This window comes from Chelonia mydas, chromosome 4, assembly GCF_015237465.2.
Source record: "Chelonia mydas isolate rCheMyd1 chromosome 4, rCheMyd1.pri.v2, whole genome shotgun sequence".
NCBI classification, from domain to species: Eukaryota; Metazoa; Chordata; order Testudines; family Cheloniidae; genus Chelonia; species Chelonia mydas.
The window spans coordinates 96,720,652-96,747,891 of record NC_057852.1 but is presented as its reverse complement, the minus strand read 5'-3'; the positions used below and the strand labels follow the sequence as shown (position 1 = coordinate 96,747,891).

At 41.8% G+C, this 27,240-nt stretch overlaps 1 protein-coding gene across 13 annotated transcripts in view; it reads left to right on the top strand.

Annotated features, from left to right (window-relative positions):
- The window catches only part of NSUN7 (NOP2/Sun RNA methyltransferase family member 7), a 64,672-nt gene that overhangs the window by 28,096 nt on the left and 9,336 nt on the right, over positions 1–27,240 (top strand). For all 13 annotated transcript variants that reach the window (XR_006290131.1, XR_006290129.1, XR_006290130.1 and 10 more), the window contains 7 exons: positions 9,657–9,787; positions 11,081–11,233; positions 12,740–12,923; positions 16,428–16,638; positions 18,941–19,084; positions 23,357–23,458; positions 26,263–26,380. Coding sequence is in view for 10 of the 13 variants with exons in the window: in XM_043544483.1 (XP_043400418.1) it covers positions 9,657–9,787; positions 11,081–11,233; positions 12,740–12,923; positions 16,428–16,638; positions 18,941–19,084; positions 23,357–23,458; positions 26,263–26,380 (1,043 nt within the window). In the remaining 3 variants the exon portion in view is untranslated. The remainder of the gene's footprint in view (positions 1–9,656; positions 9,788–11,080; positions 11,234–12,739; positions 12,924–16,427; positions 16,639–18,940; positions 19,085–23,356; positions 23,459–26,262; positions 26,381–27,240) is intronic.

Sequence of the window (27,240 nt, the reverse complement as noted above, 5' to 3'; positions counted from 1 at the left end):
CCATTTCTATTAGTCCAGTTTTCAAGGTCATCCACATCTTCTTTATGATATGCTGGCTCTCCTCCATATTGGCAATACCTCTCAACTGTGTCTTATTCACAGATTTTTGTCAGCACACACCCACTTTCTGTGCTAAAATCATTTATGAAAATCTTAAATAAGATTAGTCCCAAGAACAATTCATGAGGATTCATGAGTAACCCCCCTCCAGCTTGATAGTTCATCTTTTAGTATAACCCATTGTAGTCTCCCCTTAAACCAGTTCTTTATCCACCTTTAGATTCTTGTATTAATCCCTAATGAATAGGGATCCCCTCTCCCCCGGCTCAAGATATCAGGAACAGGGGAAGGTAACAAACCGATGTCATGAAATATGTAGGAGGTGTGTAAATTCTATATGTTAGTTGTTTGTTTTAGCCTAATAAATTTGCCTTAATTGTTTGCGTGGCCTAGGGGATGTCAGAAACTCCTGCTGCCAACCTGAGCCATTTCTTGCTACTAGGCACTTGTGTCAGTATACCTGTAACCATGGAGCTAGAACTCTGAGACAGTGTCTAGGGGGCAATAGACCGGGTCGAGTGCCTTTGTCACTTAGCCATGCCTGTGGTCTTTCTTTATGAATAACATCAAAATCTGCAAAACTAACATGCTGTGCTATCTACCAATAACATTGAAGCTTCAAGGATAGAAGCACTGAGCAGCCTAAACAGCGCTACCAAGGCAACAACGTGTCAGCCTCCAGCACTCAACCACACTGCATAGTACTATTGAGGTCTTTTGAACCAGCTATCTGTGCAGAGCTGGGAAAGCATATGGGGAAAAAAAAAACACGTGCAAGTCAACTGACAACACAAGACAGGATAGGTTAGGAAATCTTTCTGTATTACAGATAGGGAATTCAGAGAGGATACACAAACCCCCCATTCTTACCAGGTAGCTGGACGCCTTTGTTTCAATGATCAGATTTCCTTCAGAAACTGATCAGGAAATCTCAGCTAACACTAATGTTTTCAGAATTGTCTGCTAAACATGGATGCCTGCTTTGAGATTGCTAGGGTTTGATTTTCAAAGTATTGAGTGCATACATTTCCATTGACTTCAAAAGGTGTTGAGCACAGAGCTTCAGCTGCCTACAAAAATTAGAGGACACTCCTGAAAATGTTGGCTACAGTCTGCTGCTTCATCAGTAAAATGGTGGTGGTAAGGAAGAATTAACTAATGCTTGTAAAGCACTGGAAGATCATCAAATGGAATATTTGAAATGAGAGGTATCATAAATAAATATAAAAATTGTTTTAAAGTAGAACACTTTCTCCAGACAAAGTAACACTTAACATAGAGGAAGGGAAGAAAAATCCTCTCTGCAATGATGTGCTTGAGGATAACTTTTTCACAGGGGACAAATTCTCCTGAGCAAGGTGGACAGTTATTACTATTTTGCTCATCTCCTCTGTGAGAAAAGTACCCTGACTCCAAGAAGTCATGCACTTCCTCTTAAACAAAACAACACCCCCCCCCCCCACCGATTACATTCAAAATTGAAGATTAGATTAAACTTTCTTTAAGGCCAAAATTCTCAAGCAAGCTGGGCCCTTGCTGTCACTTATGCGCCTTTCTGCTCTTATCTATAGTAAAATAAACACCTGTGATACAACATGGCCAGAAGGCAGCAGGAGAGTGATATAGGAGAGATATGTAAGTCCCAGGAAGAAGAGAAGCCTTATTCCCTATAGAGGGAAGAAAGGTTTCTATAGATTAATTAAAAGCATTTCAAGCCAATTAGAGTACCTGAAGCTAGTCACCTGATAAAAACCCCCTGCTTCAATCAGCCAGGGGAAGGAGTTGGAGCAGAGTGCAGTTTGGAGGAGTTGGAGCAGAGTGCAGTTTGGAAAAGTGCCATGGCTGGCTAGAAGACCAAGACCCTAGGTAAAGAGACACCCGGCTTGTGCAGAGAGAGAGAGGGCAGGAAGCCCCACAAGCTGAAGAGCAGGAGAGGGAAGTAGCCCAGGGGAAGGAAGCAAGCACAAGTTCAAGTGGTTTACCACTATCCCTAGGGCCCCTGGGCTGGGACCTGGAGTAGAGGGCGGGGCCTGGATCCCTCCCTCTCCACTCTCCTCTGGGCAGGAAACTGTACCCTGAACACCCCCCCCCCCCCCCCCCCCCCCCCCCCCACCCCCCCCCCCCAAGAAGAGGAAGTGCGGGACCCATCATAATCGTACTGGCAATTTGCCACGCGTGGTGTCAACGGTGGGATCTCCGTGCTGGGGACTTAAACCAGGGTTAACCAAAACCATCCCATCCCCAAGATGGACGATGTGGTTAAGGCTCTAATACAAGCCACTGCGGCTCAGCAGGAGGCTACCCGAATCCAAGCAGCCGCCCAACAGGAGGCGACTCGGGTGCAGCAGGAGACTAATCGGCTGTTGATGAATCAGGCTGCCCAGGACTGAGCTCTGCTACAGGAGCTGGCAAACCAGATGAAGGCCCTTATGGAGCAGAATCACAATTGCGATGGAACCTGGACTATATGGGCCAGCCACTGCCTACAGAAAATGACACGGGAGGATGATGTAGAGGCGTACCTCCTGGTATTTGAGAGAACAGCCCTGCGGGAGGCCTGGCCCCAAGATTAGTGGTCTGGTATCCTCGCCCCGTTCCTGTGTGGAGAGGCCCAGAAGGTCTACTACGATATGGCCGCAGAGACTGGAGGATTACCCCCAGCTGAAGGCAGAGATCCTGGCCAGATCCGGAGTAACCATGGTGTTGCAAGCCTAGAGGTTTCATGAATGGCAGTATACAGAGAACAAGACACCCCGATAGCAATTGTTTGACCAGATGCACCTGACCCAGAAATGGCTGCGCCCTGAGGCCCTCAGCTCTGAAAAAATGATGGAGCTCCTGGTACTGGACTGGTATATGAGGGGGCTACCACCAGGCCTTTGGGCTTGGGTTGGCCAGAATGACCCCTCTACCTACGATGAGTTGGTCTCCCTCATGGAAAGACAGCTGGCAGCCCATGAACTGTTCCAGACCCCAGGGGGTGAGACACGGCAAACCAGGAAGACAGCCCCAAACCCAAGGCCCTGGATTGTCGAGAACTACAGAAGAACCATAAGTGGGAGGAAAGACACTGAGGAATGGCTCGAGGCCAAGAAGGGACCTGGGGGTTTGGGAAGAGAGGGCTGCGGGGGCTGACCAAATAGCCCCAGGCAGAGGATGGCAACCGGGATAAGGGGTCGGTGTTAAGAGTGTGGGGAATTGGGGCATATAGCAGCCCAGTGCCCCAACAGGGAAGAGCCTATGCAGTGCAATCTGGGGGATCCTGGGGAACAATGTGGCCTAGGGGTCACAGTGATCTCACATGGGTATACAAGGTAGTGAAGATGAATGGTATTGCGACCATAGCATTAGTAGATTCCGGGAGTGCTGTCACACTGGTCTCGGGGAAGTTGGTGGGGCAAGACTAACTAACCCAGGCCAAAACCACAGGGGTAATGTGCGTTCATGGCACCGTACATTTCTACCCCACAATCCCAGTAAGGATTGAGATCCAGGGAAACACTACCAGGGTAACTGCAGGAGTGGTCCCAGGCTCCCCTACCCGGTCTTAATTGGTAGGGACTTCCCCAGGTTTGAGAACTTACTCCCCCCAGTAGAGCCAGGGGAGGGTAGCAACCCCCGGGCTGAGACGGAGGCACCTACAGATAGCCTCATCCCAATTTTTGCGGAATTTGCCCCAGAGCTATTTTCATCCCCCGGGAAACCCCGAAAGTCTAGGTGGGAAAAGAGGGCAGATAAAAGGCTAGGGACCAGGATTCTAGGAGAGAACCAGAAAGCCTCCCTTGTTGGTAATTGAACCTGTTCAGGAGGCCAGGAGACAATTCAGGCCAGTGAGAACTCAGAGGCAGTTCCTAGCCCAAGTAGGGCCGGCCCCAGGGGCGGAGAAGAAATAGGTCCTATGGAGTTAGGTCAGATCGGTACCGCACGTGAGAATTTCGGGCAGGACCAAGCCAATGACCCCCTATATGCGAATGTGAGGGAGAAGCTAGTGGAAGTAAATTGCGTACCTGTGGAAGGAAAGACCAAAGGCCCAAGGCCGTATTATGTGATCAAACGTGATCTGTTGTACCGAATAGTGCAAATTCGAGGGGAAGAAGTAGAGCAGCTCTTAGTCCCATGGAAACACACAAGGGCAGTACTAGAGTTAGCTCACAGTCATTTATTTGGGGGACATCTAGGAGTAGACAAGACACTTGATAGAGTCCTAAGAAGATTTTATTGGCCAGGAATACGCGCGGAGGTCCAACGCTATTGTACCTCCTGCCCGGAATGCCAGTTGCATAGCCCCCGACCTCACTTGCGGGCCCCATTAGTACTTTGCCTATTATTGAAGTCCCTTTCGAAAGGATAGCCATGGACCTAGTGGGCCCGCTGGAAAGATCAGCACGGGGCCACCGAAACGTATTAGTCATCCTTGACTATGCCACACAGTATCCAGAAGCCATTCCTTTAAGAAATCCCACATCCAAGGCAATAGCAAAAGAACTACTTCAGGTTTTTGCCAGAGTGGGCATCCCTAAGGAGATCCTGACTGACCAAGGAACCCCTTTCATTTCGAAATTAATGAAGGACTTATGTACCCTGCTCCGCATCCATGCCATACGGACCTCAGTCTACCATCCACAAACAGATGGACTGGTAGAGCAGTTTAACTGCACCCTTAAAGGTAGGTGGTAGCACAGGACAGAAAAGACTGGGATATCCTTCCACCATACCTAATGTTTGCAATACGGGAAGTCCCCCAGGCGTCCACCGGTTTCTCTCCCTTTGAGCTACTATACAGACTCCACCCATGCGGAATATTAGATATCGCCAAGGAGGACTGGGAAGAACAACCCAACCCAGGAAAGAATGTCATTGAGCACGTGACACAGATGAGAGAGCGAATAGCTCGAGTAACCCCTATAGTATGAGAACATTTGGAAAAAGCACAAGAGACCCAGCGGACATATTAGAACCGCTGGGCGAAAGTACGGAAATTTCAGGCAGGAGAACGGGTGATGGTGCTAGTCCCAACAGCGGAAAGCAAACTCCTGGCCAGCTGGCATGGGCCATATGAGATAGTGGAAGCCATTGGGAAATGGACTATAAGGTCAAACAACCAGACTGCCGAAGATCAGAGCAGATCTACCACGTAAACTTACTGAAGCCCTGGTGTGACTGAATGCCTGGTCATTCGGAGAGCTCCATCTCAGACGGACGACCCACAGGAGCAGGTGAGGATATCCCCCGAGTTAGCCCCAGAACAACGAACAGAGGTCATTGATATGATCCAACGGAACCAAGATGTGTTCTGTACACAGCTGGGCCGTACGACACTAGTCCAACATCATATCGTCACCACGCCCGGAATAAGGGTGACGATAAGACCGTACCAGATACCGGAAGCTAAAAGAGAGGAAATTAGGACAGAAGTGAAGAAGGTGTTGGAACTTGGGGTTATTGAAGAATCCCACAGCCAGTGGTCTAGCCCTATCGTCCTAGTACCCAAGCCTGACGGCACCCTGAGATTTTGCAATGACTTCGGAAGTTGAATGAAGTATCCCAATTCGATGCCTATCCGATACCACATGTCGACAAGCTAGTTGATCAGTTAGGCAAGGCCCGATACCTAACCACTCTGGACCAGACCAAAGGATATTGGCAAATTCCCCTGGCCAAGAACGCCAAGGAGAAGACTGCTTTCTCTACACCTGATGGCCGGTTCCAATACACTGTCCTCCCTTTCGGACTCCATGGGGCCCCTGCAACATTCCAACGACTTATGGATAAATTGCTGCGACCCCACGCCAGGTATGCCGCCGCCTATTTAGACGATATAGTCATCCATAGCGCTGACTGGGAAATGCACCTAGGGAAAGTAGAAGCGGTACTAGACACCCTGTGGAAGGCCGGCCTCACTGCCAAACCTCTCAAGTGCGTGATAGGACTAACTGAGGCAAGATACCTCAGATATGAAGTAGGGAGAGGCTTGGTAAAACCCCAGTGGAACAAAGTGGAGGCAATACAAGATTGGCCTCGGCCAGTCTGTAAAAAGCAGGTTAGAGCATTTCTCCGGTTAGTAGGGTACTATCGGAGATTCATCCCTCATTTTGCCACAAGAGCAGGGCCATTGACAGACCTGATAAAGGCTCGGGGCCCCGAGATAGTAAAAAGGTCTGATGCAGCAGAAGGAGCATTCACAGATTTAAGGACAGCCCTTTGCTGCCATCCAGTACTCATAGCCCCAGACTTCAAGAAAGAATTTGTCCTACAAACAGATGCCTCGGAAGTAGGGCTAGGAGCCGTCCTTTTGCAGATGGTAGGGGAGGAGGAACACCCTATCCTGTACCTCAGCCAGAAGCTCCTCCCCAGGGAACAAAAGTATGCCGTTGTTGAAAAGGAATGTCTGGCGATAAAATGGGCCATGGAAACTCTCCGCTACTACCTACTGGGGCGGTGATTTACTCTGGTGACAGACCACACCCCGCTCCAGTGGATGCACAGAAACAAGGAGAAGAATGCAAAAGTGACTAGATGGCAAGCACAAGTTCAAGTGGTTTACCACTATCCCTAGGGCCCCTGGGCTGGGACCCGGAGTAGAGGGCGGGCTCAGCCATCACGTCAGCAAGAAGGGTGGGAGAACTAGGTGCCCTAATGGCTTACCCACCTTACACCACATTTCTCAAAGACAAAGTAATCATACGACCACACCCTAAGTTCAAACCCAAAGTTGTATCACTGTTCTATTTAAATCAGCCCATTTACTTACCAGTATTCTTCTTGAAACTGCACGCAGACAGCAGGGAGGCCTCCCTTCACACATTAGATGTTCGCAGAGCACTAGCGTTCTATATAGAAAGAACAAAAACATTTAGAAAATTATCCAGACTGTTTATCTCCACAACAGAACAATCAAAGGTTCAAACTATATCCAGACAAAGACTATCCAAATGGGTACCGACATGTATCCAGTTGTGTTACCAAAACAACAATCTGCCAGCTCCCTCCCAAGTTTGCACACACTCCACCAGAGCAATGTCGACATCTGTGGCCTTTCTTAACAATGTGCCCATCATGGACATTTGCAAAGTAGCTATATGGGCTTCAGCCCATACCTTTACTAAACTGCATTTTAGAACAACAGTCAACTGCAGACATTCAATTTGGACTCTCTGCGCTATCCACCGTACATAAACCAACTCCAAAGCCCCTTCCCTCCACTGAGGGGAACTGCTCAACAGTCACCTAAAGTGGAGCACCCACAGGGACACTCCTTGAAGAAGAAGAGAAGGTTACTCAACTTGTGCAGTAACTGAGGTTCTTCAATATGGTTGTCCCTGTGGGTGCTCCACTACCCTCCCCCCCGCTGATCCTCAGGGAGTAGAGAAGAACCTGGGGGACAGTTGGCTGCGCACGCTATGTAGATGCTTGGAGCGGTGCAAGACGGCTGCCACGCATGCGTGGCCAACCTGGGCACTGATACTACAAATCTCCGATTACAAGCACAGGGCACCAAGACACCTGAAGTGGAGTACCCACAGGGACAACCATCTAGAAGAACCTCAGTTACTGCACAAGGTGAGTAACCTTCTCCTCAATTATGGTTCATTCCTTCCTCCCCCACCCCGGTGAAATTTTCCTCATTGCATTTTTAGATGTCAGTGAGCCAAAAAAAAAAAAAAAGGTTTAGAAAACAACTTATGAGAAAAGGTTGGAAGAATGGGGCCTCATTAGACTAGAGAAAAGACAGGTGAAACAGAAGTCTTCAAATATGTAAACGGTTGTTCTAAAGACGGCAGTGATCAATTGTGCTCTCTGTCCACCGAGGGTAGGACAAGAAGTAATTGGCTTAGTTTGTAATATGGGAGATATTGGGAGAATTTTTCAAATTATAAGGATAATTGAGCACTGGAACAGGTTCTCTGGAGACACGTTTAAGAACAGATTAGTCACACACTTGTTAGGGGTGGTCTAGGTATATTTAATCCTGGTTTTGTATCTGTGACACGCAGGCGGTGGGTGGGCAGGCAGGGATGCATTCCATTCCAACCTGACATTTCTAAGATTTCATGATCTATATTCAAAGAAATAATGAAAGCTGCTTGGATGTTAGCTTTTTATCATAATATTTCATAAAGTTATCAATAACTTTGTCTACAGTTTTGTATTAAAAGCTATATACTTTACAAAACCTAAACCTTCACATTCTCAATGCTGGGTATTAAATAAGCTAAGCTGAACTTTAAGGGAGCAAAGTTAGTATTGTGGTTAAGACAGGAGATTTAAGTGTCCAGGTTTGAAAATTTTAGCATAGTATCACCTAAAGCCAAATGTAGGCACTTAAATAAGGGGTAAGCATCTCCATATCCCATTGACTTAATGACTTCAAACCAATCTTATAGTACTGTGCACCTCTGAAAGTCAGGACACTTATGTACGTTCCTAAATATGGATTTTAGGTGACTGACTTCAGATATTCAAGTTTGGAAAACCGTGGCTACTTAATATCTTTGCACTTCAGTCTGCCGATTAGTAAAATAAAGATATTTCCCTAATTCATGGGTTTGTTGTGAGGCTCAATTCCTTTTTTTCTAGTTAATATACTTTGTATACTTACACTCATATGTAAAAATAAAAACATGGTACTCAACACAAAAAAATACCATTTCTTACCTTCCTCTTTAACTTGTGTGTGAATGTAGTGCACATGAATGATATTTGATCTGCAGTTCAGGGGACTGAAGTTCACACAACAGGTACAGCTTGGCAGCAGTAGTGCCACCCTACCCTGAGAATGAGCCTCAACTCTTACCTGGTGAGAGAACCTCTAAGGCTGAAAGTAATCTGCTATTCATGCCCATTCAGTCCTGGATGCCCCTGCTAATTCCAACAAGATTTTGAATTCGTGTCAGTTGTGGAAAATTTTTAATAAGAGTGCTGAGGACAGCATGGAAATAATTTTTGTGTGGTAGCAGTGGTTGAATGGCGGTTTTTAAAAAAAACTTACATTTTGAATGTTATGCAATAAAATGAAAAGCTATTAAGAAGGTATTATGTGCTTCTCTTACCTTGAATATTACTGACTGTACAACAGTCAAATTCTACTTCTAAAATGATCTTTATGAACAGGAAAATCACTTTTGCCAACAGTTTAACACGTATAGCTGTCTACTGTAACTTTTCTGTTCCCAGCCAGATGAAGAGGAATGCCATTCTAATATATCTGCAATTTGCTGCAAAAGAGAAAAATATAGTTGGAGGGTGACGGAAAAGTTATAATTTTAAAAACCTCTAAAGGAAAGAAATGTAACCAGTTTTTTCTTCACCATGGCGAACTAAAAGTTTGGGTGTTTCAATAAAAATAGTTAATAAAAGTCTGTCTTATTGATGAGAAGCTAGGCACTTAAAATCATGTCTCTTCCTGTTTTTCATTCAAAATAAGTCTCCATAATACATAGCGATCTCCCTAAAGGAACCACCTACGAGGACTCTTATGTGTAGTCCTACTGAAGACATAGATCTTCTGTGAGTGTAAGGGGTTGGAGGTGGATCTCTTTGCATGATTGAGACTTGTTTTGTTTCCATTTCTCTATATGGTTATTTTCTTATTGCAGCCAGATGAATTGACCAGTTTAATTGTTGTGATGTTGTATGACCTCCAAGATCGAAAGTTTCAAGCCCGACAGATTTCTGAGGAAGAGGAATCAATACCAGAAGTCCGAGATGTAGAACGTTATCTATACAGGTATATATTATAAGGAATTTTCTAAGTGGGCATAAATATAGACTTATAACCTATAATAGGTTTTTAAAATTGCAAATATTGTAAACCTTTGTTTTCATCTCAAGCCATCGTGGGTGTCTTTAAAGACGATTTGATTTCAAAGAGAAACTTCTGGATTCCTAAAGTTAAGATTAAGCTTGTATTTAGTCAAAACTGCTGATGGAATACTTTTGAAGTAAAAATGTAGTGCCTTATTTCTGTTGCTTATCTGATGGAAAAATCCAGAAAACCCAAGACCAAGTCAATATGAAAAAACATTACTCCAGCATTCAATAAAGAGATTCAGAAAGATGAGCATGGTGTGGTAAAGAACTAAGGAATCTCTGTAAAACACCTAACAGCCTTGCACTCTGCTCTACCAAAGTTCCTCTAGGTTATTTTAGAGGTACTTTCATAAGACATCGAACAAAGAATCTGATAAGTCTCATATTTAAAGTAATGCCAAAGTCATTCCCTCTGCAGTATATTTACTTAGTAAAGTCACTGGATTCGTGGGAGAATATGGTCTCACTATTGAAATTAGAAGTGTAGCTGCACCGGCACAAGCAGCTGGATGGGCTAGCTGCCCTGAGTACAATCCTTTCCAAGACCCTGGGTACATAGTCAGAGCTTGGGTGGATATGTCTCCTTGAACTGGAAATTATACCTTCCAGGTCCAGTTGAAACATATTCTAAGTACTTTAGAGACAAAAAGACCACTTGTGACAGCAAAATGATATCACTCACAATATGTTAGTCCCTCGACTTTTTTGTGTGCTTTGATCAGCCATGAAATAGCTAACAATTCTGATGTTTACATTATCATCATTGGGCATTAGACTTAACACACCATTTATGAATGAGGCAGTTAACACTTCTTAAAAACTATTGTTTCAGACTCCTTTGGAAATTCAGATTTCATTGCCTTTGGTTACAAGTGCATCATGTTTTCAAGGTTTTCTTCTTACCCATAACAGCTACGCACTTCCTCTCTTTTTTAAAATAGAAGCTGAAATTCAGGAGGTCAGGGTGAGACATGGCCCAATTTGAGACAGTTGTATGCTTAAGTAATATAGTCTCAGCTATGCATGTTGGCTAAGACTGCAATCTCCTTGGGGCAGGGACTGTTTCATACTACATTTTTGTATAGTGTCTAGCAAAATGGGACCACACTCGTGATTGTGGCCTCTGGGCATTACTGCAGTATAAATGTTACATCACCATAATGAGCTAAAATCTTCTAATCTGGGTAAAGCTATCATTTTATACTTGTAGTTTTAAGACCAAACTGGCTGCTGCTTTAGCAAGATGTCGAATCAAACATGATGCTCTTTCAATTGAATATATTCTACCAGAAACTCTACGGAAACAGGAACAAAGGGCTTCTGCTTTACCTTTGTATGCTTGGATAAATACATTAAAAAGCAGGTAAGATCTGTAAAATTAACATTCCATATGTTCATTATAGAAATATACATATTAAATTGTATATTGCCCTTCTGTGAATTTGTTTTAAAAATTTGCATAGTACATTATTATCTTATAAGGCATGGATTTCTTCTAATAAATGTTTATTTAACAGGACCCAATTGACCTAAACATCGCACTTCCATCTGCCATTTTTTAACCTACTAGTGGTACAGTAATCTTAAGTGTTACCTGTAACTGACAAGATGCTAGAGGAAAAATAACAGCTTTTCTGTTGTTTTTTTTCCAATTTACTTATTCGATGCATTTGACAACACCTTGAGTGTATCTGCACTGTGCTGGAATGCCGTGTTCCAGTGTGGGTAGTCAGACGTGCTAGCTCTGCTACAGCTATTGCACTAAAAATGAATATATAGCCAGGGTAGGTGCCTGAATATGTACTCAGGGGTTCTGCGTGGGTTTTTACTCAGGCAGCTAGCCCAAGCTGCTGCCTGTGCTACCCTGACTACACTGCTATTTTTAGTATGCGATCTTGAGCAGAGCTAGCATGTCTGTCTGCATGTGCTCAGAAGCACTCTCCTAGCTGCAGTACAGACGTATCTTTTGCATATAGTCATCCGCACTGTTTCCTCTGCATAGTCAGTTTCCCTAATTTATTTTTGTGTGTCTTGAACATAGCAACAAAGTGGAGGAAAAAATATTAAAACTAGAAATGGTATTTTAAAACCGCAAAAATTGGTAAAGGGCTTTGGGAGGGACGTATAGTACCTAGAACTACTTTTAATTGATTTTTTTTTTAAATTTTTTCTAGTTGACAGTGTTCCTTTAAATGCTTCTTTATATATATGTCAGTAAATAATACTAGTTTTAGTATTTATTTCAGTACTAAAAGAACTGATAGGATGGATAGCTTGACATTATTGTCACATCTTTTTTTCCTTACCAGTTATTTCTTCATAACCTTCCTTACCTCAAATGTTCTGTCTTGTCTATTTTAGACTGACAGCTTCAGGGCAGAGAATGTGTCTTACTCTGAACATGATTCTGCAACTTGTACTTGGGCGGAATACATGTTAGTTGACCTGACTAAAGATTGCCATGTTGGGCCCTCTGTTTACGATGTACAGTGTAAATTTATGGCACTATATAAACAATAGTAGATTAAAACAAATGCGAGATTTTTGTGCACGACACTTAACTGCATGACTGTACCCTGGGTATTATGAATTACAAATTGCTTAACGTTCATTCGTGCATTATCTTTCCGCGACTAAGCAACAAATTCACTGGTGGTGTAAATGGATGTGAGTCCACTGTAGTCAGTTGAACTGCAACTGTTTACACCAGCAGTAAATTTGGTATGAAATATCAAATCCTACCTCTGAGTTCTGTTTTTATGATATTTTTTATGGCAAAAATCCAGATTTTCCAAGTTAATTTTTAGTTATTAACATTGTATGTTCAGTGGTCAGAATACTATGAGTTATGCATGTTATCTGTTAACAGCCTTGAAGACATTTACAAAGAATTGAAAAAAGAGGGATTCACAAAAGTTGAATCTGTGTCAGATTTTGAAGATTATACTTACTGTCTGGACAAACACTGTCATGATGTACTGGTTTTTCCTGCCTCTCTCAAAGAAGAAATACTTAATTTGGAACTTTTCACAAGTTACAAACTCATTTTACAGGTGAGCTAAATAAGTCTGGAGTGGGTCTCGTAATCTGATCTGCAAACTAAGATAATGCTGTACATTATAGACTGTTCAGACATTGCATGGTTTTAATTTTTTTTATGACTAAATAAATAACCAGGCACTAGCACTTCCTGCAAACTTCCTACTGTAAGCAGGGTCTGAATGACCTCTCCCCTGACATCTGGTGCTGAGCTTGGGGGAAAAGACTTCAGGAACAGACAGTTTGTATAGTCATACCTACTCTGCCTAGGTACGCAGCATGATGGAGCTGCTTTGCCAAAATGATCACTTTTGTCTGGTGTTGGGTTACAGATCATTTCAGTAATGAGTGCAGAGGTAATTAAATGTTACTCTTATTGTGTAAATAAAGGGCAGCAGAATTGTAATTAGCTTGCCCTGATTGAGGAGGTCACCCTAAACTAAACATTACTCACCAAGCAGGGGGTAGGAATGCCAAATCTCAGTGGAAGATGGGGGTGGGAACAGGTGGTCCTACTTGGTGGTATGTACTCTGCCCAAAAAGTCCTAGACACCATTTGACCATCCCCTTCTAGTGTTTAAAGACAGAGCTAATGAGACTCAGTTGAGAGTCATTGTTTCTGTTCAATGATTACTAGAGCTGAATCCCTGAGAAGGTCTAGGGGGTAGGGACAGTGATGAAAGGAAAAACATGCAAGGGCTGTACTGGCAATGAGGTTTCCTGCTACCCAGTGAAATCACTAAAGACCTGTGTTAATTCGTGGAACCTCAGAACATGGCATTGCAGAAGTGGCATTGAGTGTCCAATAGTGACAGCATGCAACCAGCACAGCAAAGAAAAGCAGCAGCAGTACAGGATCAGCAGCAGAGAAAAGCAGTGGATGCACTGGCAAACAGCCCGTTGCAGAGGCACCAAATGGCCACAGAGACATTGCTCCCTCCTTCCTTTCTGAACACCTCAGCGAGCTCTGAGTCATCACTAACAAAGGACAGCCAACTGTGAATGGGGTGCAGCAGAGGGAGAGAGCAGTGGTGTGTTTAAAGAGACATTTGTTTTGTCATATTTTCCCACTGCAAGGTGGGAAACAGGCAAAGAACACTGCCCAACACACACAGGGGGGTTGGTTTTTGCTTATGTCTGCATGCTTCTGAATGTTTTTGTGATGTTGTCCCAAACTAATGCTTGGATCCCTTTCCCTTTTAATAAAAGTTCTCTTTTGTTATACACAGACTCAGTGTTTGTGAATGGGGAAGTATTGTCTCTTAGAAGTTTCTGGGCTGGTCGTAAGTTTTCCCCAAATTACTGGGTGAGGACTCGAGCTGGTTCTGTTTTGTATCGTTAAGAGGAAATCCTAGATATTGAACCTGGCCCTTGTTGCTTCCGATTCCACCTGACAGAAGCATTACACTACAGATAATTTTTTTTATAGTGAAGAGCCTAGGAAGCATTAACATTCTCAATTGCAAATGTAACTCAAAATGATAGCTCCAATGCAATCGGTATGACGTCTGAGTTGAGATCTTTATTATAAAACTTTTTTTTAATAGAGACTATGGGTAAAATTTTCAAAAGCATAAGAGTCCCATTTCTAAATGAGAGAGGACCTTTTGTCTTTGAAAAAAGGATTTAAGCTCCTATGTCACTTAGGCACTTTTGAAAAAAAATTCTCTAGTTGGTAAATAATGGCATCTTAATATTTTTGACATCTCTGCTGCAGTTACATCCCTAGGCTGAGATAGTGGCCAGTCCCCCTCCATAGTGCATGCATAGGGGTTCCTAGCCACTGAAGCTTCAGAAACTCCAGTGGCTTTTCCCCTGGCTTGCCCTCAGCATCACCTCCATGCCAGCCTATTCAAAGGTGGTGCAGAGATCCCTACAACAGTACATAGGTGATGTGAGGCCCCTATACAACAGCTCTGCTGCTATCCTGTTCCGGCACTAAATCAGCCTTTTTGTTTGAAATAACAATAAGCATTTTATAAAAGTCCACATGATCAGATGCATGTGGGGGACCTTTTCCTTGGCTCTCCACAGCACCTAAGGCCTTAGTACTGAAGACAACATGACCTATAGTCAAGATTTTCAAAAGTGATGAGTGACTTTGAATGCACAGCTTGAGAACCTTGAAAGGTCCTGCTCACTAGTTACTTTTGAAAATCTTGGCCCCATATTTATAACACTCGTAAAGGCCCCATATGCATATTAAATAAGACAGCTACAGAATAAGACTGCCCTGTCTAAATGAGATACTGATGTTCAACTATAGTAATAGTCTGAGTCCCCTGACACATGGTCCTCCGACAAAAGTATCCAATAGCATGATCCTATAAATGATTTTATCAGCAAAATAACTCCTCCTGGGAAAAACTCATCTCTGTTATTGATATGATGCAATTAACGAAGTTGTTCAACATCCAGAACAGATCTGCTCATTAGAACTTTGCAGATGCTATAATGGAGGCAATGAAACTCTTCTTCACCTCCTGCAAAGCTACTGTATAGGTTTATTTAAAATTGTTTGTCACAGTCAAATTCAGCACAAGACTTGTAACGTGTTCTCTACTTGTCTTCGTTCTACCTTTATACTAGGCCATCAGTATACTGTAGTGATGTGAGGATTCACCTCTGAAAGGGGAAGCTTAGTGGACATTGCACTGATAATCAAGTTTGAAAGAGGATTCTAATGTCATCTCAGGTCATTACTAAAAAAGGCATTTTGGGTGAACAGTACTGTTTCCCAGAGTCATCAGAAAACAAGGTTCCATTTGCCTCCATGACATATGAATAAAACAGGTCCTTTTCCACAGTAAAAGAGGTATGCCCCAACCTCAAATTGGACGAGGTAATGGTTGAGCTTGATGAGGGTGTACATCTTTGCCCACCAACCTCTAATTTTGAGATAATCTGTTTTTTCTTTTTGGAGGTCTTGTGAAGCTTTGCAGTCTTTTTGGGTTCAAATCTGTACAAGGAAGCTTTGTTGCCAAGAGTTTGTTTCCTTTCAATCAAGGTTTACTCCATAGCTCTACCATTTGACTATGTGAGAGAGAATTTCCCCCCTAGAACGGTGTAAGACAGCCAAGTGAACATCCTTGCATTTTTCTTTGTCATTGTAGACTTGATGTAGCAGCCTGACTTCAGGCATTTGAAATGGTTGAGTTCCCCCTTGCAAGGGATGACCGACATACCTATCTGTTTCTCCCATTCTTCTGTGCCCACTGACAGCTCAACCGTTTTGTGTGTGTTGGCATTGGAATGATAATCTATCATTTTTTAAAATTTAGAATCAGTGAGGTTTGTATTTTCGTCTTTAAATCTAAGCCATACAGACTTCAACATAAAGATTTTTTTTTCTTTCCCGACTCATTGGTAAGAGGAACTGAACTCACCTGTCTAGTTGGAAAGAGTACAGTACTTGGAGTAACCAAATTAATCTGAAGCTAAAATTCAACAACGTAAATCTACCAATTATTAATTAGCCATATTTAATTATTTAACTGGCATCATGTATTATCTTTTAGGATAAATCTCGGAGCCTCGCTGTACATTCTGTGAAGGCCTTACTGAACATGGATGATGACATCATAGTAGCTCATATGGGTTCACGGCTGACTGCTGCCCACATGTCAGTGTTGTCAAATCAGAGCACATCCAAAGTTTTTGTATGTGGCGTAAAATCGCAGGCAAAGGAAGTTGAACTGAAGGAGCTGTTCACACGCATGGAATGTGGAAGTATGTGTTAAGCATTTATTTAATAATACAGTTATTTCCAGATCCCAGGTAATTCTGCCACATTTTAAAGCTTACTCTTCAGTTGAGCAAAAATGTTTTAAAAATGTTTCTGGTACAATATATATTTAGAAAAAATCCTTCAGGTATTTAAAAATGTCTGTCAGTATTCTCATTCATGCACCATCAGGGCAGGGTTAGATACATATTTGTATCGTTTTTTTGTTTGTTTTTAAGGAATTAAGTCAATTAGAGGTTCCCATGCTCTGTCATAATCCGATGAAAAATTCTGTTGCTGCAACTGAAATTAAGTGACAAGTCTAGTAAATCCCACTCCCCACCAATTTATCAAATAAGTAGTGAGTCTTTTTTGTGTGGTAGGGGAGAGAGAGAGACTTGTATAGAAAATTCCCAGTTTGTACCCTCAAAGCCTCATTTCACAGGATCCTTTTTGAGGGATAAGAGGGCTAGGATGTTCCTTTTAGAGTCCAGTAACATTGCCCCTAGATCACTTGAAAACTTTGCTGCAATGTGATGTACTGCCTGTAGTTGGTGTCTTTGCAATCTGCTGCTTCTTCTGAGTTCAGCTGCACCTGATATGCTCTGCTCAGAGAGGCAATCTTAGCTATGTCTCTAAAAACCCCTATTGGGATTTAACCTAAACCCCCCATACAGCTGTCTTGCAAGGCAGAGCCTCCTGCTAGGGTATACCTCTCAACACATGGACTCTGAAAGGAGGGGCAGTGAGGAACAACACATCTTGAAATGAAGGACATCAAATATTTTACAGTTCAATTTTTTTTAAAGTACAAGCATGCATGAGATTCCCAATTCTTAGTCAACTCTTCAGAGATTATACTTGGCCTGTACAGAGAGACACAAAATGCAACTGAAATAATGCTCAAAGCAGGCCACATGAGGAGAGAATTTCCATTCTTTCTTTTGCCTTTTCCCCTTCCCCTTGTCCTGATTGTGTCCTCTGCTCCATTCTCTCTCCCTGCCTGTCTCCCCATCTATATCCTTCTGTCCCTTCTTCCAACTCCTTCCCTTCTCCTCTTCTCTCCCACTCTCTCTCTCTCTGTCTGTCCATCTGTACTCTGTTTCAGGTGATAGTTGGCCCCTCCCTCCTCACAGTCCCAGGTGCCATTAGTGCCTCTTTTCTCTCTCTCCTTTGCCTGTTGGCTTGTTTAGCCTAGCAAAGCAAAGGCTGAGAGGGGATATGATTACTCTCTATAAATATACATTGTGGGGGGTGAAGAACTATTTAAGCTAAAGGACAGTGTTGGCACAAGAACAAATGGCTATAAACTGGCCATGAACAGGCTTCAGGCTGGAAATTAGAACAGCTTCCCAATAGGAGTTATGGGAGCAAACAACTAAACTAGTTTTGAGAGAGAGCTGGACGAATTATGAGTGTGATTATATGATGGGGTTCCTTGTGGGCAGCAGGACCCAGCAGTCCTGAGGGTCTTGTTTGGTGTTCCTAAATCTCACACTTCAGGGCTTTCAGCTGCTCCCTCAAGGAATCAGGAAGGGACATTAACCCCCCGCCCACTCCCAATGTATGCCGTGTAGGTGTTTTTTTGTTTCTTTCCTTCCTCTGAAACATTGGAGATGGCAACAGCTAGAGATGGGACACTGGATGAGGAGGGCTGGTGCCCTGAGATGGTACCAGGCATTCTCTCTCTCAGTTGCTTGGCTGGCTGGTTCTTGCTAACGTGCTCAAGATCTCACTGATGGCCATATATGGGGTTAGGATGGAATTTTCCCTCACGTCATATTGGTGGTGACCTTAGGGCGTTTTCCCCTTCCTCTGCATCCTGGGTTGCTTGCCAGGATCATCTGGGTATACCTCACTTAATCAAGTCCCTGCCATTGCAGGGGCCTCGGGCATTGGTGTCCCTCAGTCAGTCCTATTCTCTGCCTAAAGTTAAACATAATACTTTAGTCTCCTGAAACCTGTAAATCCTTGGTCTAATTTGAGTTGCTGGGTTCAGTGTATGAGTGCTGGGTAGTATTTGTGGCCTGTAGTAGGAAGGCAGTCAGACTAGATAAGCTGGTGGTTCATTGTGGCCTTAAATTATATGACACTGTTCCCTACAGGGCACCCATCCAGGCCCTTGTAGAGATAATAGAATATGAGAAATCTAGTTTGCATTTTAATTATAAGCATTCATATTTAATGGTAGACATTAAACTGTTTTAGGTAAAATTAGCATAATGCCAATTGTGATTTTTGCTTTATTAGATTAAATTTTACTGGATTGCTTTCATATTAAGCTCTCAGTGTTTCATTGTTTCTCAGACATTGAGCTACTACATGAGGATTTTACTGATATTGAACCAACGGATCAAAGACTGCAAAGGCTAAAGTTATTCTGCTGCTACCTCGGTGCTCGAGGATTGGGTGTTAGTAATCCAATAGAATTTATTCTAAATGAACATGAAAGTAATTTATGATACTACAGTATAATTAACCCAATTGTGTTTTCATTTCTTTAAGTTTAACTTGTTAGTATGGCAGGGACAATTTTGTTGTTGTTTGTGCAATGCCTAAGACAAGTGTCCTATTTCTTCACTGGAGGCTACAGGTGCTACAATGATACGAATAATATTATTATTCAAATTCTCTTTTTAATTTCAGCTAACAAAAATATAGATCCTATGAATAATACTTTGAATACTCCTACATGTATAATTGCAAAATACCATATAAATACAATGGGACAGTTACACAATTAAAATTGCAAAGACAGATGAATGCTGATTACTGGAAGTGGTAGGGGGTCAAATCTGAAAATTAGGAATTGTGAAATTTTTGAATAGTGGAATTTCAGACTATCTTAATTTTGGATAATTAGAGTGCAAGATTAGTCATGAATTGCAAAGAGTCAGTTTCCAACAGCTGTGTTATCTTAGCTGCGCTTCATACTGGCGAAATAAATATCTCTAAAATGTCTCCTGGTATATTTAGTACTTTGATAAATTAGGTAGAACAGCTACTCTATAGAGGTATGTTGTTTTCCTAAGCCATATATTTAAGATGTTTTTATGTTGGGTCAAAGTTTATCCCTAACTATAGAAATATAATTACTTTTAATATCCTGATTTTGTTTCAGTATTAATCTTGTTGTTTTACAATAATGTATACACAGCATGTGATCAGCAGTTTTCACTTCGGGGTCAATAATATACTCATTCCCCTCATTTCCTTAATAATAGGGATATGAATCTTTTACTGTGGTTGCAATTGTCACAGAACTGTGAATTTTGACATTTATATGGACCCAGTTTGCTAGTTTGCTTTGATTTAGTCCTCTTTGAAAGGGGACTAGATCAAAGCAAACTGTTGATGCAGGGCAGCAAGGTCCACATGAACAGTTCATTAGTTGGCTTTGATAAGGAGCCTCCTCCTCCTCCCCATCACCCCTACACTCCTGTCTGCGTTTTGCCCTTGCCCCTGCCTCCCTGCCCCTCCCCCAGACTTCTGCACCCACCCAACCACCCCTAGCTCCACTTCTGCATCTAAAACCCTATCTGCCTGCCCTAGCCTTGTGTTTCCAACTTCCATTCTAACTCCCCCCACCCCCACAGACCTCCCTCTTCCCAGTGCGGAGCTCCTAGAAGGGGCAGGGCTGTCTCCCCCCCCCCCCCCCCCCCCAATCCCCTATGGTGGCAGCTCCCATTCTCTGCCCTGTTTCCTTAGCTCCCCTGATTCCTTACGCTCTCTTCTGGTACTGGGACCTGCTGCCCAGGCTTAGCACTTCACTGGCACATCCTAGGCTCTGACCTCCCACTGTAGAGAAGAGCCTTCAGCCAATCAGAAAGTGAAGGGCAGTGCCCAGTTGCTTGGCAGAAATTAGTTTTAGTCTGTTGTGTCCCATCCTGACCATTCCTTCTCCAGCAATAGGCTGGGGAGAGAGAAGGGAGAGGCAGATTGGGGAAGCTGGTGAAAGAGAAGGGTTGAGGATCAGGCAAAGTGGGGGCAGAAGGGACTGGGAGTAGAGGACCCAGGAACTTGCAAGGGGGAAAGAAGGCAGAGAACGAGAGCTGTCACTGCAGGGAACCTGGGGGATAAAGGGGGCAGAGACTCAGTCCTGCCTTTTCTAGGAGCTCTGCACTGGGAAGAGGGGTCTGTGTGGTGGAGGGGAGTCAGAGTGGAAGGGCAGCCCCGTCCCCTCAATCCTCCATATAATTTGAGCACTGATTAACAGGTTGTTTGCTTTGATCTAATCTTGTTTCAAAGAAGACTAGATCAAAACAAATTAATGAAGGGTGAATATGCAGCAGCAGTGTCCACAAGGTTGCCATCCACTAAAGATAGGACAAGAAGTAATGGGCTTAATCTACAGCAAGGGAGATTTAGGTTAGATATTAGGAAAACCTTTCTAACTATAAGGTAGGTAAGCTCTGGAATATGCTTTCAAGGAGATTGTGCGGTCCCCATCATTGGAAGTTTTTAAAAACAAGTTGACAAACATCTGTTCAGAGATGGTCTAGGTTTACTTGGTCCTGCCACAGCCTAGTGGGCTGGACTAGATGACTTCTCAAGGTCCCTTCCAGCCCTTCATTTCTATGATTCTATGACCATAGCAGGAAATTACCAATTTTTTACTGTGACTGTGCTTTGACAAAATCTTATCCCTGTTTATTCAGGACATGGACATGAAAAAGAAACTTATTTTCTTAAGAGTCCAACTGGTATTGCACTTATGACATCAAGTGGAAAATTCATCTTTGTTTATTATATCAAAATTGGCTAGCTTAAAAACAGTTGTTAAAAGGAGGTTTCCAACTTTTGAGATCAGCAGAAGGGCTGAATGAATAATTGATTTTTTGGTTCAAGGGCCAAACCAAAACACACTGAAACTGATTTCCCCCCCTCACTGAAACTCAAAACGTAAACTTTGTTTAGGTTGAACGTTTGGAATGTCATTTCATAACCACATTTTCTAAATGAAATGTCAAAACGTTTAATTAAAAAATGTCGAAACAAACTGTTCTGATACTTTTGAAAAATTTTTTGGCAGAAACTGGTTGCCGAATTTGGCTTGAATTTGCAAATAGTTTGTGTCCTGAAGAATGCATTTGTTGGCAAATTTACTATTCACTGAAAATTTTTTTTCCTAGTACAAACTAGCAGAAGGGGGAAAAAAAAATCTTAAATGAAACAGGAAACTCTTAATTACATGCCCATCCTAATTTAAAAAAAAAAAAAGCAATGAGAAATATAGGAAAACCTAATTGAACAATACTGTGTTTAAACAGAATCTGGGTTCTTTGAAGGACTTCATATTACTCATCAGATGGAATCAGCTAATATTTAAATCTGGACCTTATTCTGACAGATCACACGAAGTACCTAACTTTTAACATTTAGACTGTGACAAAAATAAAGGCTAGAAAACTTAATATAATGTGTGAAGTGCTGCTGACAGATGAAGTTGTTGGCATTTTTCAAACTCTTTTCTCATCTGCACTTCGCAGCCAGCGAGGTCCTTTCTCCTGCTGTTCTTCCTTCCAGTGGGAGAGTTCTTCATATTCCCCATTCAGTGGGGAATTACTAGCTTGGTGAATTACTAATACTTTTTGAAAGGGGACAGGGAACTAAGGAGTCAAAATTAATGCCGTTTGAAATTAAATATCTCCTAGCAGAAGTGAGGGTTAAAACTTGCTTATGGGATGAGGAGGAATAGAAAAGAAGCCTAGAGGGGATGTAGACACATTTCAGTATAATAGAGTGCTTTCTGTTTCTGTTAGCTTAATAATAACCATTTTGTGGGATATGAAACCTTCAACCTTGAATTTACTTAGCTGAGGTAATTACCTCAGACAGGGAGCACTTTCAGATTTAAATATATCCTAATTTTTGTCTGTGGGTTTGGATTTTTTTCAATTTATTTTCAGTTTTTTACTTTTCACAATGTGTATGTCACAATATGTCACTACGTTTGTGACAAAACAAAATGTGGTGATACTTAACTGTGACTAAAGAATTTCATTATTTTTTCAGACTTTTTGGTTCAGGGCCAATCTTTGTGGCTCCAGATTCCTCTTCAGTGGGTTAAGGGTGTGCTCAGTGTTTTGCAGGACTCAATGTATAATGAGAGAGACATTTAACCAGAGAAGCCAAACAAATGAAAAGATTTTTTGCTTAGTTCTGATTTGCATTTGAAAATTCAAGATGTCCAAGAAGGAAACAAGCATTGTGGTAATGCTCTTGATGATACTACAGGATTCGGAGACCAGTTAGAAATCTCTAAGAATAGTTTCAAGTTAATTAAATAGAATAATGCTCAACTTCATAAACCTAATTGAGCGTTCACTGTATGTTGTCTATTTCACAAAAGAAATATGTCACAAATAAAACACTTGTTTCAAGATTTAAGATATTGTCAAGCATTTTATTTTCAGTTGACCATATCCCCTTATGGACTAAATGTTTAAGTGATTTAAGTGGATTTACTGTACAAAATCTTCTTTAAATACTGAGAAATAACATAGTAACATTTTAAATATAAACTGAATAACTAGGAGGGAAAAAGTAATCATATAGGCACCCTTGCACTTTGCAGTTCATGTGATCTGTTTTCACTACGTCAACAGTAATCATGTCTGTTAATAGAGAATTTTCAGTGAAAACAAATGGATTTTAAAATATGAACATGAGTTTTAAATGTAAAAATGAATTTGACTATTGTTTTAATAACTTTACATTCAGACGCAGGATTGCTGAGAGACCTTTCTCAAGGATCTGTAGCTGAAAATAAACTCCATATTCTCGCTGAGAGGCAGCTTCAGGAGTTAATGCACGCAATGCGATGTAAGTCTGTTTTCTCTCAAGTTTGCGAAAACATGACCATAATTTGATGCAGTGTATAAAAAAAATAGGCATTTCTTACTTTAAATCTTCAACAGTAAATGTGTACCACGTCCTCAAAGTAATGTCCACCTCATATAGTCTACTGTGAATAAATTTATTACTTCAGTTTCCTTCTCTCAACATTTATATAAGTGGTACTAAGTCCTTCCTCCTTACCTGTTTCATGCGCCGAAGTTAGAGAAGAACGTAAAAGCCGGTAAAGCAGTCAGTAAGGTTAGGATCCTTTTCCTGTTACCAGCTGCAGTAGTAAAGTGATATATAATTATAGGATAAAATTTTCAAAGGCGCTTAATTCCCTGTGACTTTCAGTGGGACTTAAATGCTTTTGAAAAGTTACTTGCAATAACTAAAGTAGTAAATAAAAATGATGAAGCCCCAGATCTTGAGAAGTATTTAGGCATCTAACTCCCATTGAAATCAGTGTGACTTAGGTGCCTCAAATGCCTTTGAGGATCTGGGACAAAGAATCAAGAGCAACTAAAAAAGGCTCAGAAGTTGGTAAACAGAAGCATATGTTGTATGTAGCAGTTTACTGCTTCCCCACAGTAGTGTGGCAATCCTGTAGACAGTAGGCATGGAAATAACTTTTAAGTACAATGAGACTAGTCATGTGAGGAAAGTTACACACACATAGAAGTGTTTGCAGGATCAGGCTATTACTGCATGCACAGAGTAATGAGGGCACTGTAGACCTGAAGGATATGGAAATATTCAAATTAAGGAAAAATATCCAAAACATTATTTAGTTGGAGGAAAAGTCTCGTAAAGCAGAAGAGCCCTAGGGATGAACTTCAGGGCAGGGACCATTTTTTTGTTCTTCATTCATACAGTGTGTAGCACAATGGGGCCGTGCCCATGACTAGGGCCTATGCTACAGGGACTATAGCTGCAGGGCTGTGACTATGCCAGCATAACCCTATAGTGTTAGATGCAGCCTATGGGGATGGAAGGAGTTTTTCTGTTGCTGTAGGAACACCATCTCTCCATGTGATGGTAGCTAAGTTGATGGAATTATTCTTCCATTGATCTAACTGTGTTTACACCGGGGTTAGGTCAGCATAGCAATAGTGCTCTAGAGTGTAGCTTTTTTCACACCCTTGAGCACTGTACCTATGTCTGCCTAAACTGTAAATGTAGCCTGGGCATAGGGCTGATAGGTGCCATGGTAGTACAAATAATAAACCGTAATAATTAATCACACATTAAAAATGCATTTGAAGTGTGATACAGCAGCCATGGTTTTTGTGGTATAAGTGCCGAGACATTGCATGTCTGTCTCTGTTTGTTGCTCTGGTGTAACAGCACCTGGAAGAGACTTCAACTCATGGGATCTATAATGCCCAGAAACATGAATTGGAGGTTCAGAGAAGAAAAACAAAGAGTGGAGAGACAGCTTCACGTGGAACAACTTAGAAGGACTAAATATGTACAGTTTGGCCAATGTGGTGGCTAAGGAAGAACTAGGGTCCAAATCCTGGTACCTGCTCCAGCTGCTTTGTGCCAATCTGGCAGCAGAAAGGTGACCGTTGACAAAGATTCCCCTAGACAGCCAGGGATTTCTTAAAGTGGCATAGGGTCATTCTAGCACTACCTGCACTTCCATCCCCTCCTGTCCCCGTGGCAGGAGGCATGAACAGGGGATCCCTATGTTCTAGTGTTCCCCAGACTAGCCTTTAGGGGCTGATGATAGCAAGCCCATAGTATAACAGCTTTGAGGCTACCGTCATTATGTTGGGAACTTGCCTGGAGGCTTAGTCATGGCCCCAGGATTGGGAAGTGGATTACGGTAGAACCTCAGAGTTACGATCACCAGAGTTACCAACTGTCTAGTCAACCACACGCCTCATTCGGAACCAATCAGACAGCAGAGCCGCCCTCCCCCCCCAAGCAAATTCTTTACAGTACAGTGCTGTGTTAAATGTAAACTACTAAAAAAAGAGAGAGTTTTTAAAAATAATTGACAAATAAGGAAACTGTTTCTGTGCTTGTTTTATTTAAATTAAGATGGTTAAAAGTAGCATTTTTCTTCTGCATAGTAAAGTTTCAAAGCTGTAATAAGTGAATGTTCAGTTGTAAATTTTTGAAGGAGCAACCATAATGTTTTCTTCAGAGTTACAAACATTTCAGAGCTATGAGCAACCTCCATTCCCAAAGTGTTCGTAACTCTGAGGTTCTACTGTAATTCCCTCTTTGATCTATCCCATTTTCCCCTCACCCCTCTGTTCTTAGTAGCATGAGCACAGCTCACACACAGGCCTGGATTTGTGCCTAAGTCTGCAAATATTTAAAATACATTTAAATAAAAAAGCACTGGAGAGAAATTATTTAGGTTGGCACACGTGGGTATTACTATATGTAAAAGGATGACATTTGAAAAGGAAAAATGTAATCTCAATAACAATAAAAACTTCCTGGAAATGCAATGTATTAGAATGTGGTATAGCTGGAAAATGTGCTGGCAACTCTGTTGCTTTGAAAATTTAAAATACATTGGACAGATTACTAGAAATATACTAACTCGCCTTGTGGGGGGAGAGATGGAAAGGATGATTTAATATCTTCTATGATCTGATCATTCACTGAATATTTCTGCATATTCACTATTCATTTGATAACTTTCCAATGATTTTCATAACAATTGAAACAGAAGTATGTTTTAAAAAATCGTATATTTTTGAATTTTAAATTGCTTTCCTTATTCCAAAAATGGTAAACTAGAAAAATGTTTTGTTGCATGTTTATAGTTAATAAAGTGCAAGCCATTGTCTACTGCACTTGTTCAGTTTATCCAGAAGAAAATGACGCAGTATTGAACAAAGCACTGGAATCTGGAGTGGAAGGAAGTAAAGCACAGCCTTATAGGTAAGGAATAAATAGTCCTGTCTGAGGAATACTAAAAAACATAGAAAGGCATTAGCTACATTTTTCCATTTTTAACTTTGCTCAGTTGTGTTGGCTGAGTATTTACCATAGATGTCTATTGTATGGACCTAGGAAGATTATTTTTTAAATCTAAATGATGAGTAATTTAAGTAAAGCTGGCTTCTGCTGTCTTTTTTCTCTCCCAAATCATAAATAATATAACTATCTGTTCTCTATAAGTAAGTATTTCAATTTATGTGGCAGTCACTTTTAATGAACTTGCTTCTTAGCTAGGAAGCCAAGTTGATTTTATCTTCCAAGATGTCCATTTCAAAATATAGGACCCAGTTGTCTGGTCTGCTTCCATGAGGCTCGGAAGCAACCAGGCTTCTGAGGTGTCCTGAGATCCCCAAAGCTCATAAGACTCCTGTAGGCTTAGAGCGCTGATTTCCTTTTCCTGTCTCAAGGACATAGTGAGACACTCCGACTCCTGCTCCCTGATAGGATGAGTCAAAGGAAAACAGTCTAAATTCTATCCTCTCCATAGGTGAGATTTGAACACATTAAATTAGTTAAATTAGTTAAAATGTAGTAGTTGTGAATTAAACCATTTTTTGATTTTGTGTGTTGTAAATCAGCTTCAGAGCATGGTTTCAAACGTACCCTTACTTTTACTCTAGCAAATCTATTACAATCCTTACTAAACATTCTAATATTGTATTCTTCCTTATTCTATATAGTGTCCAATGAAAAGGGGTAGATCTGCTGACAAGAGTTGTCCTTAGTTTAATCCCAAAGTTGTGTATTGTATGTTGTATGTATGGGTTGTCTAACACCAGTTTAGAGGTGAGACCAGGAAA